At 38.6% G+C, this 20,313-nt stretch overlaps 1 protein-coding gene across 4 annotated transcripts in view; it reads left to right on the top strand.

The window, feature by feature from the left end:
• The first annotated feature begins 14,618 nt into the window (after positions 1-14,618).
• The window catches only part of LOC139738695 (protein phosphatase 1 regulatory subunit 16A-like), a 116,679-nt gene continuing 110,984 nt past the window's right edge, over positions 14,619-20,313 (top strand). For all 4 annotated transcript variants that reach the window (XM_071649327.1, XM_071649328.1, XM_071649330.1 and 1 more), the window contains exon 1: positions 14,619-15,132. In XM_071649327.1, coding sequence (XP_071505428.1) covers positions 14,862-15,132 — 271 coding nt within the window. In that variant the 5' untranslated portion in view covers positions 14,619-14,861. The remainder of the gene's footprint in view (positions 15,133-20,313) is intronic.

Here is a 20,313-nt window from a genome sequence, read left to right as displayed (position 1 = left end):
ATATAAGGACATCCACAGTGGCTTGTTTATATATTTTGATGCACCACTTAGAGGGGAAAAAGGTGTGTGTGAGGTGTGTGTTTGTTTTGTTTGTGTGTGTGTGTGTGTGTGTGTGTGTGTGTGTGCAAGTTTGTTAGTCTTAATGAGTAGGTGTATGTGTGTGTATGCTAAATCTGACATTTATTAGGTAATGAACCTTAACCCGTTGAGGACGAGTGCTGAGTATACGTGGGCAGGTGTCTATGGAAAATGCGTGTTGTAGCAAAATCAGTCTGTCCTCAATGGGTTAACATATTGTTTGTTACAGGGAAAGTTTCTGGAATATACACAATAAACCTCAACTAAGTCTGCATTGCATAAGTCAACAAATTGTGAAAGTCGAGGGAATAAAAAAGTCACAAATTTTCCTTTTAGTCAACTGTACACTCAACAGAGCTTCACTGGTCCATGCATGTCAACTTATGCAAGCTCTAGTGAACGCAAGAAATAATTGAAAATACCAGTGAAAATCATAGGAATACATGTATTATGCAATCTGTTCAAAAGTTTTGAATTTTTAAAGTGTTTGTAAGTTCCATGTGCCAATCTCTTTAGGTGGGACCTCTGCAATAATATATGATTCCCAACAGATCAATAAATATAATTTGATATGGATTTCACCATTTTTTTATACATCTGTGACATCAAAAGACCAATTGACCTGGCTAACTCAGAAGCAGAGACTCCAACTCTCCCGTTTTCGATGGGAGATCTCCCGCCGAAAACCCATTTTTGCAAAATCTCCTGTTCTCCCGCTTGAGATTTAATTTCTCCCGCCCTGGCTCTGTGTCTCCCGTTGGAAAGGATTTCTTACTTATTGCTATTGTTTGTTGAAAAAACAAACCTTAGATAGCACCAGAGAGCATCTAGAACCCTAGGAACTTCGCACTCCGCACACGTCAACTTGGAGTCTCCCGTTTGCTAGGGGTTTCAGGCGGGAGAATCTCCAGATCAGAAGGTGCTTTGGGTTGGAGTCTCTGCAGAAGGCATGGAGAATGATATTAGCCTTGATTAGTAACAAGTAAAGAGAATTTGTACTACCCATGGTAATCATACAAAATGCAATGTGATTACATTTTTGTCTAGTAAATATATATTCCTTCCACTTGGAGTTTTGTGACATCACACATTCTTGAGCTTCCACCAATAGAGGGCAGCATATGGATTTCACCAACTCTCTCCTAGCGTTTTGAAAAAAAAAAACAAAAAAACTTTTGTTGTCCGTTGCCTGTTTGCATACAGCTAAAGCAATGATCACTAGGTGTGCAGGTAAGAGTCCAGCAGTGTAACTCTTACTATTTTGAGATGATCTTTAAGGGGACTGATCATGAGAATTACCGCTGTTTTGTGTAAGCCAGTTGTATCAGTATCTGGATGGAATTATCTCTATAATGATGACAATCTTAAAAAGAAATAAAATGTGATTTGGCTTTTTCTCGGATCATCATCAGCCTGCATTATTGTTCTTGCTACTGTCAATAATAATTATGATGATAATGATAATTATAATACTGATGATTATGATAATAATAATGATGATAATACATGTTAATAGTGGATTAATATATTATAAAAGTACAGTATGAATGCATAGATAGTTGTGGTGCACATTGGCATGATCACTTCATGTATATATGATTAAGACTAGAATTTTAATTTACAAGAGCAATGCTAGACTTTAAAATTCTTTCTTATTTTGTTCCAATTCAAATAGATTTTGACTGTTTTATAAAACAGTCAAAAAACAAAATCAGCTCGTCCTCAACTGGTTATAAAAAAACTGCGTTCCAATCTAAAAATCAGTCATAGATTTACACATTTAAAGACGTGTTTATTCCAAAATTAAAATAAACGATGGCAAACGACTAAAGACAGATATGAAATATGAGATATGAGTCTCTTCAAGGCAGCCAGGGGGTGGGATTACCTTTGCTGTATTCTTTCTGTTTATATTAAGCTAAAAGGCTGCTTGACCCTGTTCAATAGGCTTCAGAAATTGACTTTTGCTCAGTAAAGGAATACTATTGTAAAGAAAATGGAAACTTAACAAGTTTCCATTTTCATTACAATAGTTTCAAACTTCTTAATTGGCATCACTTTGCCAATAGTTGTTTTTTTTTTTTTTTTGCTTTTTGCTCTCACTTTCAAAGTCTCAAATAGTTTGAGACTAAGCCATCTAAAAAAAGAAGAAGAAGACCAACATTGAGGTGTGAATGTAAATATAACTTCATGAAGAGGTAGGTTTTTGAGAAGAAAAAAAACCCATTGTAACTAGACTATAGTAATCACTCAAATGAAAATGCTAACACTTTTGATAGAGGAAAGCTTACTGTTCACCCCTAGACCAATGAACAAAACCGAAAATGAAATTATATTGCTTACTCTATAGAGCTATACCTCACAAAACATAGGCCTATTCATTGACTACTGTATATTTGTGTGTTTACACCCATCCATGCATGAAAATACATTCTTATATTTCATTTCAAATTGATGGTGAAAGTGTTTCAGTTTCTGTTCTGTTGGTATACTCAGAATTAACTGCACCCTACCAACATTAAAGTATGGTTGTGTATGTGCAGGGCAGGAGATCGGCGTTTCACATTTGAAGTCTCTGTTTGAAGATTAGACTTGTACTGGAGGTAGACGTGACTGTTTCCTCATTGAGTGATATTTGGTATTCAAATTGACACATTATCATGGTACCACTTGAAGAGTTTGTTCACAAAAACCGATAAGTCCATATTTGCCAAATGGAGATATTTGCGATTAAAGGTCAAGAAAAATACAGAGAATAACAAAAATTTTTTTGCTCCTTTTGACCATAACTTCAAAAATGTACCCTTATATGTAGTAACCAATATATCATTTAAAAGGTATTATTTTGTACTTTATGACAGAGACCATACTTCAAAATCTTCAAAAATGGACTTATCGGTTTTTGTGAACAAACTCTTCACTTGTTTACTGTTCAATCATAGCTTCAATGCATGGTATTCCATTTTAATGATTCATTGATTAATTATACTTACCAGGGCCGGCGGAGCATTTTCAAAAGGGGGGGGGGGGGGCACTTCCGGGTTTGATGAGCTAACAAGCCAAAAAAAAAAAAAAAAAAATGTCCTCTGCTCATCTTTCCCCTTCCTTCCACTTCTGGGTTTCTTCGGCTGACAAGCAAAAAAAAAATGTCCTCAGCTCATCTCTCCCCTTCCACTTCCAGGTTTCTTCAGCTGACAAGCAAAGAAAAAAAGGGTCTTCGGCGGAAAAACATAACCTTACCACGATCACACTTCAAGATCTCTATCTATTTCTTTTTAGAGCCACTTACGTACTTCCGGGTTAAAAAAAAAGGGGGGGGGGGAGGCCCAAAGTGATGACACCTTATGTATTCCTTTGCAAACAAGTATGGTGCACAAAAAGTGGGGGGGGGGGGCCTGAGGCCCCCCCCCCCCCTCCCCCGTTCCGCCGGCCATGCTTACAGTTTTTCATTAAGAATGATTTCTAAAGCAGTTTTGCGAAGCTGAAAGAGTAAAAAGGACAATCAAGCAGTCCTCGAAATGGGTTCCACTGTCATATGTGTCACCGGTCAAACATGAACAATACCACTCACTGGTATAGCGCCATCTACGAGAAAACGACATCTTAATACTGTAGTCTATCTGTCAGCACAGACAATTTCATATGAATTTTATAATAACAGCAGAAGATGAATTTGATGTGTAGCTTTAATTGTGTGAAGTGAAGTTAATTTGCAACAGTTCATCTTTGAATTTGCAAGCTTGTCATCTAACTGAAACGAGAAACCGTTTAAATTCTGTGTCAGGTGTCCTATTTTTGGGCGTGTGTATCAGTATTACTATTAGTGTATCGTGTTCAAGTATTGTGTGTGTGTGTGTCTTTGCCTGAGATCCGCAGCGATCAAAACTATCCATGCCCCATCTACACTGCAGACCACACTGAACGATAGCACCAGCACACTCACACGTTCGACCTGCATCAAATCCCAATACCAAAACGCGGATCAGAAACGTCGCAAAAAGGTGAATGTGTTGGTGGTGGAGAAAATTGAGGATCGCGGGTACGGTTACGGGTGGTAAATGAACTCGCTGTGCGGTACGCTGTCAGGCGGTTCTTCGAACTTCTTGGAAAGAAATGTGTAAGTCTTGTATCTGAGGAGGATGTATTATTTTGATCATTTATGCCGGTGTTACGAGATTGATCTAGGTCTCAGCTGAGTAAAACGCGAGACCAAGGGATTCAAGATACTCGGCTGGGGCTTCAACTCAGCAAGTTAGAATAACTGTGCTGCTTAGAATAACTGTGCTGCACGGGGATTGGCAGATTGTTTACCCGAGCAGCCCCAGAGAGCCTGGCGTCGTTGCAACCACCGCCTCCGTATCGAAGTGGTACTAAAACTAAGTATTGGGGTGGTGGTGGTAGGTGAGATAGTGTGGGTTTCATCACGTACCATTTTACCAATCATGTCGGAGCGCGAGCGGTAGTGTTCATTCCTAGACGCGTTGAATAGAGTTTCTATATATGCATTTCTTCTGTTTATTTTTTTTTCTCGTATATTCGCTGTGTATAGAATATATAGAACACTGTTCTAGAGTCTAACACAGTTACTAGTAATTGTTAAGTCACTGCAACCTGTAACGTTAAACAGGATTCAGATTCATTGTCCTTCTGCATCAGTTAGTCATAATTTTAGCATGTGATCCTTATTTCTATCATAAATATTCTATCTAACGTGTAGGCCCTAGTCTGAGTAGATCTAGAACCAAGTGCTAATTCTACTCTAGACAGTTTGCAATATCATGTAGATTCAAGGAGGGGCCTACATCTTTCGACTCACGCATCACAAGCTTAGTGAAATATTGCTTACGTAGACCATCGAGTATATGGCACCAGCACCAAGGTTCGACCTCCTGTGCCAAGGTTTGACCGTGCGCACAAGCACGTCATAGCCTAGGTTTCTACATGTAGCAGGCGGTAAAATTTTGGACAGTGTTGTGGTCAAATTATGGGCAGCTTACGTTACACTGAATCCCTTGTCACTCGACTGACCTTTTGGTTTAACTTTAGTGAATTCTTATAAATAGAATATAACAAGAAGCATATCCAGCAACCGGGAAAATTATGTATTTAGAACCACTATGTCTGTATTGTAAATGTAACCACCAAAATCACTGCATGAAATGTAGCCCTACAATTGTAAATTTCTTGCACAGACAGTTCTGTCCCATGCAGGTTATTTTGATGGGAAGCGTGTGATATAAAGAATTATAAAATGGGTTCAAGAATGTAGCCAATAGGAAGCGCTGAAATGAGACACACCTCCTTCCTTTACTTCAGTACAACTGCACTGCCTGTAATCCTATGGTAGATTGCCGATCGTCTGCGCGCGCGGCGGCTCCTTTGATGAATTGCATGCATACGCGTACGCGCTGTCAATCCTGTAAACAACTTCTAGTTCGGGCTGCCGGCCGGCCGGCCTGTCTTCCCTTGTGCATAACATATGTGGCGTACGTACGTATACTGTACTATACGTACACTTTGTACAGTACAGTAGACCAAGCGTTATGGGACCGTACGCGTACATGGAGTCACTTTGAAGAGCAAATCCAACGATTTAGCAGGTTAATTCTCACGCCGTTTTCAGAGTATGTTGTCTAGTAGGCCTATATGAGGAGTCTATATCAAGTCTTTAAGGTAAAGGGTGCATATTCTATGTAAAATAAGTAAGTTTTCATGCGGGTGTCCGGAAACCCAACCCCCCATTATACTTATAGTTATACTGTATGTGCGGGACTTCCGCGAGTGCGACGTGCGTAAAAGTTTGGGACGAACATCTTCGGACGTCTTGACCCACAAAGGTACGTGAAAAACGCTGAAAAATGATGTTAGTTTTCGAATTTTCGACCCATTTTATAAAACGAATGATGCACAGGATTATTTCGTGGCGTTAGTGTAGGCGTAGTGCACTCGAGGGTATTTACAATTGTGAAACATGCACGAGGCGAACGCACTCTATCCTGTGCATCATTTGTATAGCGCAACATGTTGACAATCGTTTGCACCCTGTACGAAAAGTGTAGTGTTTATGTGATATCACTTCATCATATTGATACAACTGATACAAAAAGTCGGGTGCATAACCCGCTGAAGTGGTCTGTTTCCTCTCTCACTCAAAGCTTTTTTTGCCCAGAAAGGCCCTGCATCTCAAACGTATAGATCCAAGACCCAGGTGGAACAACCACTGCCCTTTGAAGTTTGAATGTTTGGTTAGAGGTTGGTTGATGATAGACCTTTTTTTTTTTTTTTTGAAAAAAAAAATCTGTATTGAAAAGAAAGACATAGGTCTACATGGTACTACTACTAGTTAAGGCAGTACATACCCTTCAAAAAAAAAAAAAGATAAGCACGACCAAATTACAACAGAAAGTGTGTCATGGAGACTAAGAAATTATTTAGCAGGATCTTTGAAATGTAAATTCAAAAAACAGGGAAGGAATCCCATGTGAACCTCCTTCATTCCTGATTATATGTTCTGATGTTAGTGATATTTAAGCTCATCCCATTCTTTTTTCTTTTCTTTTTTTTTTCAATTTTAAGAGGGAGGGGGGGGGGGGGAGGGATATGGAACTCTTGCCTCAGGCATTGTTTTTTTTTTTATGGCGAACTGTAAACAATTGCTTTACTGCATGCATGGCAACTGCATACATACAAGTTTGTACACCAGAGGTCTTTTAGTTATTCAAGTGGAGGTACTTGTGACTATTTGTATGTCAGAAGCTCACAGTTGCGATGTACTGCTGATCTATGTTACATGTGAATCATGTAGATCATGTGTTCTGTTGACCATGGGTAAATTGCAATCTGCCAGCAAGACATTGTAGTGAACCCAACCCTTATCAGATTGATGTGTTATCAATATGAAGTTTGGAAGCCAAAAGTTGGCCATAAAGTCATAAAGTTGTAATTTATCTTATTATTTGAGTCATTAGATGTAATAGTCTGTGTTTGTTTTTGGTTCATGGCTCACACTGTTATTAGGACCATCCTATGTACTCCTATTTGACATCAAGAGTATGATTTTGCGGTCATACTGTATACAAGAAATGAAAGGATGAAAGTAAGTTATGTTATAATCGAGTTAAAAAAAAAAGAAAATCTGCTCTATAGCTTCCTCTTTGAGGATATCAGGTTGAGCAAGATACATGATTTGTACTTGAAGCATTTTGAACCTAGTTAGGCCAAATATTCATTCAGAGCCCTAGCCTTAGCATTAGTATCATCATGTCTGAATTTTACATTATGGAATATTGCTCATGTCTGCAAGAGGAATAAAAAAAAAAGTATCTAATGTTATGTACACTTTGATTATGTCTGGATATTCTCAAACAAGTGGTAGAACCTGTGATGGAGTTGCTACCATGGTAATTAATCTGAAAGGAATATTCCAAGGCAGTATGTGAGATGGCTATTCCTACACTAGCTCTGACTGCAAATCCCCAGAAGAGCTTTAAAGGGTGACATCACACAAAGCCAAGATTAATTGCTGGCTAAAGGATCAGGTCTGGCATTGTTAGAGACTAATGTGGTATCAAAAGAGCCTTGGTCTTGCTGAGAGATGGACCTTGATTGCAGATGACCAGGGAACTCAATTCCAGTGCCTGGGAGGGAACAAAGGAAGAAGTATTAAGGGGATTCATTCACTCCTTTTGTCCTTATAGTGGTCGAGAGCTTGGACGTAGTGCAGCGTTGTAGAGGGGAGGGAGCAAGCTTATTACACGTACAGGGATCATGATTTTGTTCATGCTGTGAAACAATGTTAGTCATTGGTCAAGGGCATACACTGCAGTATAATGGAAGGATGAGATTCCCCTACATGTAGCTTATTTATGCACAAGTTCATGTAGAAAAACTTGTATTTTGTTGTTACATGTAATTGAGTATGTGTATTGAGTCCCGAGAATACTTGGGCAGGTGTCTATGGGAAATGCGTGTTATAGCAAAATTAGACTGTCCTAAACAGGTGTAGAGTGATGACCATCAAAGTTGATACTTTGGTAATGGATGGGAGGGTTCTTGAGGCATTGTTATTTTCTTCTTTTTATTTTCATTTATTTATCTATTCATTCATTTATTTATTTATTTATTTATTTATTTATTTATTCATTTATTTATTTGTTTATTTATTTATTTACTAATTTATTTATTATCATTATTACCTCTTTTTTTTGAGGGGGGAGGGATGGGATGTCCATTAATTATATTTCAACATTTTGACTGAGACCAGAATTCCAGACAAGCATTGTTTTAAAAACAAGGGACGATGATGATGATGATGAAACTGTAATGATAACAACAGGATATAAAGAAAGAAAGAAAACTCATCTTTTTGTTGAATTATCATTCCTTGAGATTTTTCCCATTACCCAGTGGACCCAAGGGGCTTGTTTAAAACTACATCTTAGAGTTGGATGGTGTTGTTGTTGATGTTTTTTCATGCAATTCTGTATTTTTTTTTTTTTTGTCATTTCATTGACTCTACAAGATGAGGAATTTTTAAAACCATCTCAAATACCATTTTTTATCATGTATTATTATTAAATTATCAAAATTATTATTATTATTATTATTTGTGATTTACCAGCTGAACTAACGTAACAGTGTAGAGTTGCCTGACAAATTGTACGGGATTACAATAAGTTTAACATTAATCACAAATGTTTTCATGCTGTATTTGTCACAGCATGATTATTTTCAAAGCGCTTTTCAATCGTTATTACCTGATTATTTGGGAATGCCTACAGTGTACAGTACTCATACCACTTCTAGTGAGCATTTTAGCCATGATGAGGTCAGTTTCTGTTGCACCTACGCCTAATCCAACCATAATCAGTGGCGGATCCAGAGGGGGCACACCGGGTGCGCATCCCCCTCTTAATTTTTGGTTAAAACAAAAGAAATAAAAAGAAAAAAATGAGATGAAACCCGAAAGTAGCACCAAAAATATTGTTTGTGCCCCCCTTTATGGAATTCTGGGATCTGCCCGTGATAATCACATTCAACTTGGTTTCAGACACCTAGACAGTGCATTTACACACACTCAAAAGAAGGGAGCATTGTGGGTTAATATGCCTCCCATCTTTACAAAAGTAAAAGTGCAGTGGAAGGTTTCTAACCATGAACTAAAAATGGACCAGAAGATGTATTGCCCAGTCCACTTGACTTACCAACATCTTTGCAATAAATGTAAAATTCAAGCATTGTTTAACTACACAGACTGATAATTGTAGACAGAATTAGACTAGAAGGGTGGATAGAAAAGATTGACATATGATTCAGTGGAATGAATCCTTTTGTGTCGCAAAGTAAATCAGTAGATGCGCACACAGTGTGGCATTACAAATCGGCCTCCTTCAATGCCAATCTGTACTTCATAGTTTAGAATTCATGTATTATGCACATTGTAAGTAAAACTGCACATAGTCATTATTCAATAGCAGTCTAACTCAACAGAATAAGTATCAGTATCATGCAGTTATTGTCGAAAGTAGGCGGCAGGCATTGTTGAGAGTAAAACTTGAAACAAGGGCAGTGCTGCCAACATTCACCAGTCTATCATTGCTAAACTATAAAAAGCTTAAAGAAATGTGGAGAGTCTGATTTTTTTTTTCCACTCCAGGCTATTGTGTGCAGGGTTATGGTGAATCACTTCCTCATGCTCTTTTCTACTTAACTTGGAAACCACACCAAGTTGGCATGTCTCATGCTTTGAAAGGACATTGTGGCACAAAAGAGTTTATTGCACATTACTTACAGAGCAGGATTCATTTGTTGTTGTTGTTGTTGTTTTTAGTGTGATAGCAGTGTGTCAAAAAGGAGAAACATTGTCAGATCTCTTTGCTGTACTCGATAAAATACAGAAAGTGTGTGACAAATGGCTCCTCAGCTAGTCGTTAGTGATTTCACTTTTTGTCTGTGAAACAAACACTGTGCGCTGGAACATCAGACATGCAATAGAGGTAGTAAATTATAAAAGTTATTTGTTTGTACACGTGTGTGTGCCTGTGTTTCTGTATGTTCTCCCCATTTAAAACAATTTGCAAAGATGTAGCTTTCAGCATTTATTTTCACGTTGCGTTATTTGCTACAACATACATGCTACAAAATACATAATCACCTCGCAATGTTCAGGGTGCAGTCTGTAACAGGTTGTCATCTTGAGCAAGGATATATGTACAGATCTGTATTCCATTAGTATACATGTACATCCATCTATCCATAATGCAGGAATAGTTTTCCTGGTATTGCATCACAATTTGCTGTGCATTTTTAATACCACTGCTACACAAACAAGCTTTTGTGGAGCAGTTTTCTTCTCCCAACAACAAACTATATTTTGTGTAGCAGTTTTCTTCTATAGAAGTGTACAGGATACCATTTGAAATATTATTCATCAGCTGAAATGTTAATCAAATTCGAGTTGGAAAATTATTCCACGTAATGGATGATCAGCATAAAAAAAAAATCACAGTAGGGCAACCATGTCATCAATTACTGAGCATGAGAGTACAGAGTGTGTAGGATTGTGGTATGAGTGGGTAACTTACATTGTACAATGTATGTGTCAGAGATAGAATTGAAGCATTACACCTTGAAAGAGTTTTGATACAAAAACGGTGCCCAGTGCTCTGACTGGTTTTCCTTGTGAAATGAAGTACAGGCTGTATTGGTCAGTCTGTGTATATGACCTGCTTTGGTAGCTTTATTACCATTTTTTTTTTTCATGGGTATACTGTAATTGCATGTGTCTGCTCTAAAATTTGGTGTAATTACGCCCACTTGCTTCCATGGAAGCAAGCCTTTGGTAAATACTCCCACAGGGCTTTCATTAAATAATACAGGTTCTGGTCATATATTCAGAAAGGGACGAGAATTCTGTATTGTGAGGCTGTTTATTGTTATACTTTTTATTGTATATCTCAGATTGAAAACAGCCTGAATATGAATGGAAAAATAAAGAAAACTAATAAAATTTTGAGCTGATGGAAGTTTGAGATAAACTAAATGTTTCTTTGAAGAGAAATTAAAATTTTCAGCAGTAATCCCATATTCCTCCACAGCTAATGGTTAGATTGAAATTGATAGGACCGCTGGAATATGAATTCAAATAACAGCAGTATACCAAAAGTATTTATACAATATATAGTTCACACATAAACAAGGATTAGTAAGTGTTAAGATTAAGTTAACAAAGTGTAAGTCGTTTTAGCAGAATGATATTTTCATAGATGGATAGATATTCAAATCAAGCAATCTAAAAGCACAAAGCTATATGTAATGATAGCTTTAATGTTGGCTTTATTTTCTGTTTGAAGAATGGAAAGTTGAATACAAAGTTGCCGTGAGAATGTGTGTCGGACATATTGCCTCTTGTGTATAATATCAACTACAAAGATGGATGGGCAATGCATGATTTATTGAGGCAGAGTATAAATACCTCTCCAGTTAAATTGATGAAGGAGTTGACAGATTTCTCAGAAGGCATGCAATTTTAATGTCCTGCTTTTCAAAATAGGTTACATATTATGATTTTTTTGGACTGAGTTCCAGAGCATATATTCTTCTTTCTTTATTTGTTTATACATCATTATCACAGTTTTATTTTAGGTTTCATCACGTCAACACAAAAGCATGATAACCAGGAGAAAAAGACATATTCAAAGCCGAGGCTGAGATCTGATCGAGTGTAATTTGGACAGTTCTTTTATGAATGACTTCAGAAAGTGTTGGGATTGTTAGGCTTCAGTGATGTGAAATTCTTCAAGCCAAATTCATGAGCCAGAAAGGATAGGGGCAATTGACTCTGAGTCTAAAAATGCTCCATTTAGGGATAGATTTGTGTAAGTCCCCATTTCCAGAGAGTGGCTTTGGCAGTGTCATCAGTAATATCCTCCTCTATTTCATCTCCAGATCTCTGCGGGAAGGGGTTCCCCCCTCCTGCAATTAGCCAATTACCTCTGGTACACACACATACACAAAGCAACTGTGGGACTCGGCTCATAATTTATTGCTTTCTGATTGGTTGTTTGCCATTTTAGTCTGTTAAAAAAAACCAAAAAACAAAAAAAACAAAAAAAAACCTTGTTTGAATGAAGTGAGAATTATCCTTTCAAATTTTCACTTTAAGTTTAGTAGGAGGTAGTAATAGATCATTTCCAATCATTCATGTGTACCTAATGCTTGATGTTTATTTTATTAATTTTTTGTTAGGGTGGGGTGGGATTGGTTGGCAAGGCTGTGAAATTGGAAATCCACTAATGAGGATATGTTACATATTATATTCTTGGAAAGCTGAGTACATGTTTTTTCAACAAACTTTACATGACATTTGATTTCCCATTCTGCAGATTAGAGTAGATTCTTTAATTATTCATCTGATTGTCTTTGCTGATATGAGTCACCTTTATTCTCAGGGAAAGGAAAAATGGGCTTCTGGAATTCTGTGGCACAATATCTTTGGAATGTGTAGAACCTAGTGAAAATTATGTATGTCAATTCTGAACTCAACATTCAACAACTGTGTCAAATTTTTGTTGTGATTGGTCACAGTGTTCCCCCCAGAAATATTTGTTGTCACAATTAGTTAGAAAACATTATGGCTTTGTTTCACATTAACCTTTGGTATTGTTCTCCTTCCAAATTGAATTAATTGGCAAAATTTATGTTATTGTGATGTGATGAATATTTGTTTTTCAATGAAATAAAAGTTACTATCTACTTTGAGTGCTAAAAATGTGATTTTATGCTGATTGGCATGTTGTTTAATAAGTCTGAGTCCTGTAATAAGGTTGGTCAAATGCATGTGGCTTACACTGTAGTTGAGACACTGCATTTTGTTGTTGCAGTAAAGAGCCATATTTAGCCCTGGGTTTATGGGCCTATGATTGTCATCATATTCGGTACCTCGTAATTGCAGAATGTGCTACACTTGCTTTCATTCAACAAATCAGTAATAAGTTCTACAGCGACTTTTTAACAAATCCTGATTTCTATTTGTAGGGATCTGGAGTATTTTTGGTGTAGTTATGTTAGTCACTGGTACTTCCTCTGTCTGTGTTTCTCTCTTTTATTTCTCCTGCATGTTATCGCTGCATGCAAACGAATTTCCTCGCGTTAGACTCTTGAATCTGCTCATCCTGTTTTTCTCTGCCCGGTGTGTGTCGTCGTTAGGTGACGGGCTAAATCGCGCTAGCTGACTCACCCCCATTGTGCAGCCCAGCTTGCGCCAGGGTGCCATTGTTTATTCCCATGTAAAAAGACCTAAATGATTTGTAAGCACAAATTCATTAGGGTTGTGTCATGAGCACAAGTCACAAGAACGGGGAGGGTTTATGTTGTCGGAATATCATAATCTCCCTTTGCCCACTGTGTCTGTATATTTGCCAACAGAGTCTTTCCTTCTTCTTCTTTTTTTTTTTGTGGTCAAGTGAGAGCTGATTTCTACTGTGAGAAGTCCTTCTATTTCAATAGCCAGCATCTAATGAAGCAACAAATTTTTATACAGGTCATTGTTCTACAGTGATCTTGATTTGCTATTATGTAATCAGTATCTATTATATGCGCATACTTGTGATGTATGTGTACACTATGCTGTAGGTGAACATTATCATATAGACCTATATGATAATTTTCACCTACAGCATAGTGTGCACATATATCACAAGTATATATTATCATAGTGTAAACTCTGTTCTCACTTTGAACAAAAAAATTGTTGGTGAATTGTTGTCAGAAACACTGCAAGGAGAATTTACCCAGGAGAGTAGAAAGGAAAGGGTTCACACCATTCATTTTCAGCTGAACAAAGTCCAAGGCAATTGAATGAATAGGCCCAGCGATGTATATCATCATCAGTATGCCGTTATGGTCGTATCAGCCACCTCAGTTTGTGTATTCTAATGCTCTGTTTCCTGTACAGGTCCCAGTTGTGAGTGTGACTTCATAGCGAACGGGACTCAGTCAAGCACGCACTTTCGATGACGCTCACCGTCGGTTAGAGAGCCAACAAACTCCTGCTCTTCTCACGCTTGTTGCTTCCACTCCTGCGCGGCTGAGGTGAATCTGGAGCTACAGTCTTTCCATAGCACTTTTGGCTGCGTGTATGGGTAACGTCTTTGTGTGCTGAAACTTCCATCGAGATCTACTCTAAAGAATCTGTAGCAGGTTGTTACCTGACATTCTGCGCCTCATTTTTTCTTCTTCCCACAGTGAAGATAGGCACCCCTGCGTGTGGGCTGTACCATGTTGAGGTCAAAGGACCATACCGTGAGTGGCACTTCCTGAGGATATTGCGGGAGGAAACTCGGTGGTGGAGTTTGAGAAGTGCTGGGGAGGTTGCCACTGTGCGTCCCAGCCTGTTGTTAAGTTTGCAAGTGAATAGACAACTCATGCCTCTATACATTACACTGACATCCTGGTGTGGAAAGAAATACGTCTCTCCATGACTTGCGCTTGCTCGCAGCAGCAGCTCGGATCTGTCTTTGGAGTGGAACACAGAGTGTACATATGCGCCGCCGTTTAGAAGCCTGGGTGACATACGGGAAGGATTAAGCGTCTGCGTGTGATTGTTGTAATGCACGAAATCCTATCGCGTCTCTGCAGTACAGGTGAGGCTTGCCACAACACCACCAGCCAGTGAGTGTCTTTCTTGGCAATCCTCCTTGTCGGACTTACTCACTCCACCCTGCTGTGCTGGACCGTGGAGTCAAGCCAGCACAACCTACTGACACACGAGAAGCCCCCTGCCAATGGTCCATATCCCTTTCACCATGGCCTCGCACGACGAGCTGGTCATGGAAATGGCCACCCTGGAGAAGATGAGTGTCCAGGAGAGGCTCAAGCACGCACGCAAGCGGCGGGCCCAGCAGCTAAAGCGGTACCATCAATCTGACAAGGAGTTCACCAAGCGGCAGCGCAAGAACACCAACCAGATGAAGGAGATGCAGAACCGACGAGGCGTCACATTCGCCAAGAATGTTGAACTCCTGGAGGCAGCCGCAAGAGGTGACATTGATGAAGGTAAGCTGTAGCAGCAAAGTTTAACTACACATTTAAAGATAGGAAAGAAAAATAATAATGTAAGGGGAGAGCAGGGGGCTGATATAGATTCTAATTAGTCAGAAATTATCATTCTATTCTCAATAAAGCTGACATTTAATGAGAATTTATTAAATGGAATGGTATACAATGAATTGAGAAAGTGATGGAAACTAGCCACTGGGAAATTCCTGGCTTTGAAGGTGATAGCCAAACACATTTGATTTCTCTGCAGGCAGATCAGTTACATGGCAGTTCATGGCACAGACTCAATAGCCATGGAAAATAGGTGGCGCAGATGTAAGAGACGAGCATTGTTTGTCAAATTGTCTATTTCCTGTATGACAAAGAACTGTTAAAGGGTGCATGTTTATATCATGTATTGCTAGCAGAATGCTGATGTCAGGGGAAGTGTCGTCTGGGAAAGCAGCAAGGACTTGCGGAAAATAGAATGCTGTCAACCGTTTAAAGCTGATAAATTGTCTGTGGGGATAGCATAATTGCAAATTGGCCTTGTCTTGCTGTTGATAGGGTGATTAAGTAATTTTCCCCTTCTCGTAGGAACCTAGGCAGTGTGCAGTGTGTCAACATGATGTGACAAAAACTTGATACATATGTACAGTATACATCTTAACATCATTTTTATACTGCCCACTGAGAAATAATCATGTAAATTTCTATTTTCTGTTGATAAAAATATAGATTCAAAGTCAGACTGTTCAAAAATTCATGTCAATGCAGAATGTGTAGTAAAATCAGGTAAAAAAGCTGTCAGCTCTGTGGTTACTATCTGACCTCACCTAAAAGTCAGTAATGTCCTGTAAACTTGACTCTTCATTCATGTTGACAGTGGATAATTATCACATCATTAAAGAAGATGACATACCTTCATAACTCTTGAAAAATACCAAACATATGATATTATCCATATCTCCAAAGACTGTTATTTTCCCACAAGTGTAGGAATGTCTCTTGAGGGGTATGAGTTACTGGTAGGTATTCCTTTGGTAGCTCTGAAAAGATGTGATAAACAGATTATTGAAAACTGAACAAGCCTTGAAGTTAAATGTGAAAGAATAGAGTTTTTACCTCTTCAGGGGAGATGTCTTTGAAGGGATTATGTTTCTATACTTCATTGTCTGCTCATACAATGGGACACCCAGTATGACCCATTTATGATGTCCAAATACATGTGTCTAGGTTGTTAAAAAATAGACAACAATTTTCTTGGTCCAGTGCATCTGGGCAATAAACAACTTGTTATTTTCGCCTAAGTGGGTTATAACATTGGTGCTGCTTCATTCGCGGCTCTGAGTTTTATAGATATTGACAACAGGTACAAATCTTGTCATGGCTGGTGCTTTAAAACTCAAGTACTGTGGGAACTGCCCTGTGATGAGCTGTGTAATAGAAAGATAAACACTGAACTTGTGTGAATAGGAGTGTGGACCATAGTTTTACGGCTTTGCACTGTATGTTTCGATTGGGTGGATAATTCTTACTAATGCCCTGTGTAGTGTGCATTATTTGTATACTATCCTATCAGACCCAAGGTGTTAGTTGATCTAAATGCTAATATTCTTATACCCCTGTTATTAAAAACTGAGCAAATTTGTACCAAAAGGCTGTTTGTATTGATGTCATGGAAAGCTACTAGCTTCAGCCAAGGAACACAGATTCTATTACCAGTATGTCATATATACAGTTTTGTATACATATGATTATGAATACCATTTTACCGTCGTACGTTTAATTCAGGAAACCCAAGTGCTGTTTTCAGTGTTTCAGACACTGACTAATTTCATTACGTCATATCATGCATTTATCTCTTGCACTATTAGTCTCAAATTCATAGTTGATACCTGTCTAAAGCTAAAAAGTGCATGTATGATATTTTGCTGAAGGATGTCATCGACCTTGTATTTTTAACTCATTGAGGACGAGTCCTGAGTATACTTCGGCAAGTATCTATTGGAAATGCGTGTTGTAGCAAAATCAGACCGTCCACAAAGGTTAAAAACCATCACCTGTTCTTTCAAGAGAGAGGAATAATTGCCTTGTCATTGCCTCATGTCATTTCCTGTTGTTTCCAATCATACAGATGCATATAATGTAGACCACAAAACCATTCAGATACCACTGAGGTACATTATCTACGTATGTTGTATTAAAGGGGAAGTCCGGACGATTATCAGCCGTTTCGTGTGTAAAGAACAATATTTCATGAACCTATCACCCTTTTCCCGACGAGAAAAGACCATCAGATACATTTACTATGATTTTTTTTTTAAATAAGGTAATTCTTCATGTTCGAATCCGTCGCGAGCTGCCCTTCGTACTATCTGTCCCAGGATGCATTGCGCGTGACGTATCGGGCGCAGTTTCCTCAGCTGAGAGCACCGCGAGCGAAGCCCAGCTACGCATCGATCTCCCATTGCACTGCTGACTGCGGGCGGTATCTGCATGCCTGCATAGGTGTGCCTTGTCGGCGCTACTGCAGGAGACCGTACACCGAGTAATAGGAGTGCTGTTGCCAAACGCTGTATTCCTTTATTCAAATAATCTTCGTTATATATCTATATAAAATCTTCAGAGATTAATGTAAAATAGTTGCAAGGCTATAACATTTTCGTTTTAATTGAAATATGTATGTATTATAATACTGCCGTACTTATTAGTGTCCACCCCATCACTTACAATACATTAGCTGTTGTCGGGCTGTGCAGGCATACATTTACGTCTGCTGCTGCCAAGTGCTATCACAATCCGCGATCGTTTTTTCGACTTCTGAGTGTGAACAATCTGAAATCAGTCTGTCAATGTCAGAATTATTGCCTCTTTTGTTGTCCGAGACTGTTGAAAAGTGTGTCTGACGGTGATAAAATACGACAGTATACATGTAACTTGAACCGAGGAAGAAACACCAGCGCCAGCTTGGTACCGCCGCCGCGCCGCGCCGGTAACTACGACCAGCAGCCCAATACACACAGCGTAATCGGGCTGCGTGTTGTAGCATTCGGGATCGTGTAAAGGTAGTATCGTGGATAGATATCAATTTAAAATCGAAATATTTCTTCAATTTGAAGACTTACTAGTAAAGTTGAAGTATTGACAACACCCTAACACTTGACACATCGGCATTTTTTTAATGAAGCAATAGCTCATGCCGCGTGCATCCGCTGTGTGGTCAGAGACTGTTGAGCGGTACGCTACTACCGCTTGCTTGGCCCGTATCACCGTTGCTCAAGCAGGGCTCCCCCGAGCCAGCTGACGCTCCAAGCAAAAAGCAATGTGAGGATGAAACGTCACGCTGTCACGTGATCTTTCTCGCCGGCGTACAGAAATCGAACGGTTACGATTCAAAATTAGTGATGCTAAAAAATCGATTGTGGCGAGTTGGGAGGGTCTTTTTCAATGAAATTTAGTCATTATGGTCCTTTATTTATGTAGATTTTGGTTAATTTTTTTCAAAATCGTCCGGACTTCTCCTTTAATACACTTGGAGACTTCCTGTTCCAAGTTTCTCACACACAGTACAGACTAGAATGGAAACTGTCATAGGCTGTGCTTGTGGTAAGAAAACAAAACATAAAGTGAGATTTGGCAGTAACTGTCATAATACTGAAAAGGAACTGCCAATGTATAGATTCAAAAGACATTTGATACCCATCAACATCATCCACAGAACTGTGGCTTTATAAAGAAACTGGATGTAGATGCTGGAATATTCCCACAGGACTGATTACAGGGTAGGAGTGTTCTGAAATTATTCACTTCAATTCTGAGTACCAAGGTACAGTACTTGTTAATGATATACACTGCACTCCTTCCATCATCAGGCGTGAAAACACATTGTGTTCATGTCTATACAGTTAAATTCACACATTCGTGATGAAATCAGGTCATGGACAATTAAATATTACAAATGTGCTGTGCAAACTTTGTGTCTGCATACAAGACATGGACACTGCACATTAGCAATAACCTGTGGCCTGTTTGGTCAATAGGTTTTTATTGTAAAGCAGTCATGCACATTATTTACAGTTAAATAATATGCAGGTGCGCCATATTCACGTCATCTGTAGACGCTGTTCACGATATCAATATCAAGTATACAGCTACAATGTATGAGTGTGGGCTAGATGAAGATAGTTGTGATTGTTGGCAAGCAAATGTGTGCTCAAGTTTGGAATTTCAGCAAAAACATTATCAAGAAAGTGTTCATCAACTTTACCAGAACTTTGTAATCAACACAGTGAGCATACAACTGTACAATGAGATGTTCAAGGCTTCCACTCTAACCGTACGAAAGAAATAGTCAGTGAGCAAGTGTAAAGACACATCTCCAAATACTAATCAAGTCTCAATTTCAAGTCTGACAGCAGACTTAAACTATCTCATTTATATCTTCTGCTTTGACATGCATATCATCATTAAGACCTGAACAGTGTGCTCTCACAATGCCAATGTATTGAGAATGGCACGTTTGGTGGACAGGCAACAGAGTTTGAGGCCAATTGTACTGGGTAGTGGCCAGAAGGAGAATATCTGTGTGTGTGAACACTCCATTTTTCATCTTGTTTAAAGGGATTGTATTGTTTTGGTTGAGACCTAATTTCAGGTTTCTGACATTTTTTTGTGAGATAATGAGAAACCTCTTATGAAATATGAAAGAGCATGTAATTCCATGAGGACTTCAACGTTTATTTGATGAAAATTGATTTTGAAATGGCTGAGATATCCAAAACAGAGCGATTCTAATAAGTGTGGGACCCACACTTTATTACGATCGCTTTGTTTTGTACTTTGTTTTTAGATGTTTCAGTCATTCCAAACCCGATTTTCGTCAAATAAACTTTGAATTCCTCTTAAAATGGTATGCTCTGTACTATTTCATAAGTGTTTTCTTGGTATCTCGCAAAAAGTTAAAAGCCCAATTCTCATCTCCACCAATACTGTACTATCCCTTTAACACCTTCTTTAAATTACAAAAGAATTCATTGCAAATGATTCTTCTGTCAGTCTGAAAAGGCTGTCACTAGAATGAGATATCGTGTCACTGATGTCCTCCATAGAGTGTGTACACATACAACTAGTGGATTAATGAGTACAGCCAAAGTTCAATAGAGTCATTTCTGGCCCAGGATAGCATCATTAAACCTC

This window comes from Diadema antillarum, unplaced genomic scaffold (genome assembly GCF_040938485.1).
Source record: "Diadema antillarum isolate AM-2024a unplaced genomic scaffold, OU_Dant_1.0 seq00000765_RagTag, whole genome shotgun sequence".
Taxonomy (NCBI): Eukaryota; Metazoa; Echinodermata; class Echinoidea; order Diadematoida; family Diadematidae; genus Diadema; species Diadema antillarum.
Note: the sequence above shows the minus strand (reverse complement) of the source record. Positions and strands in the feature narration are given on the sequence as shown.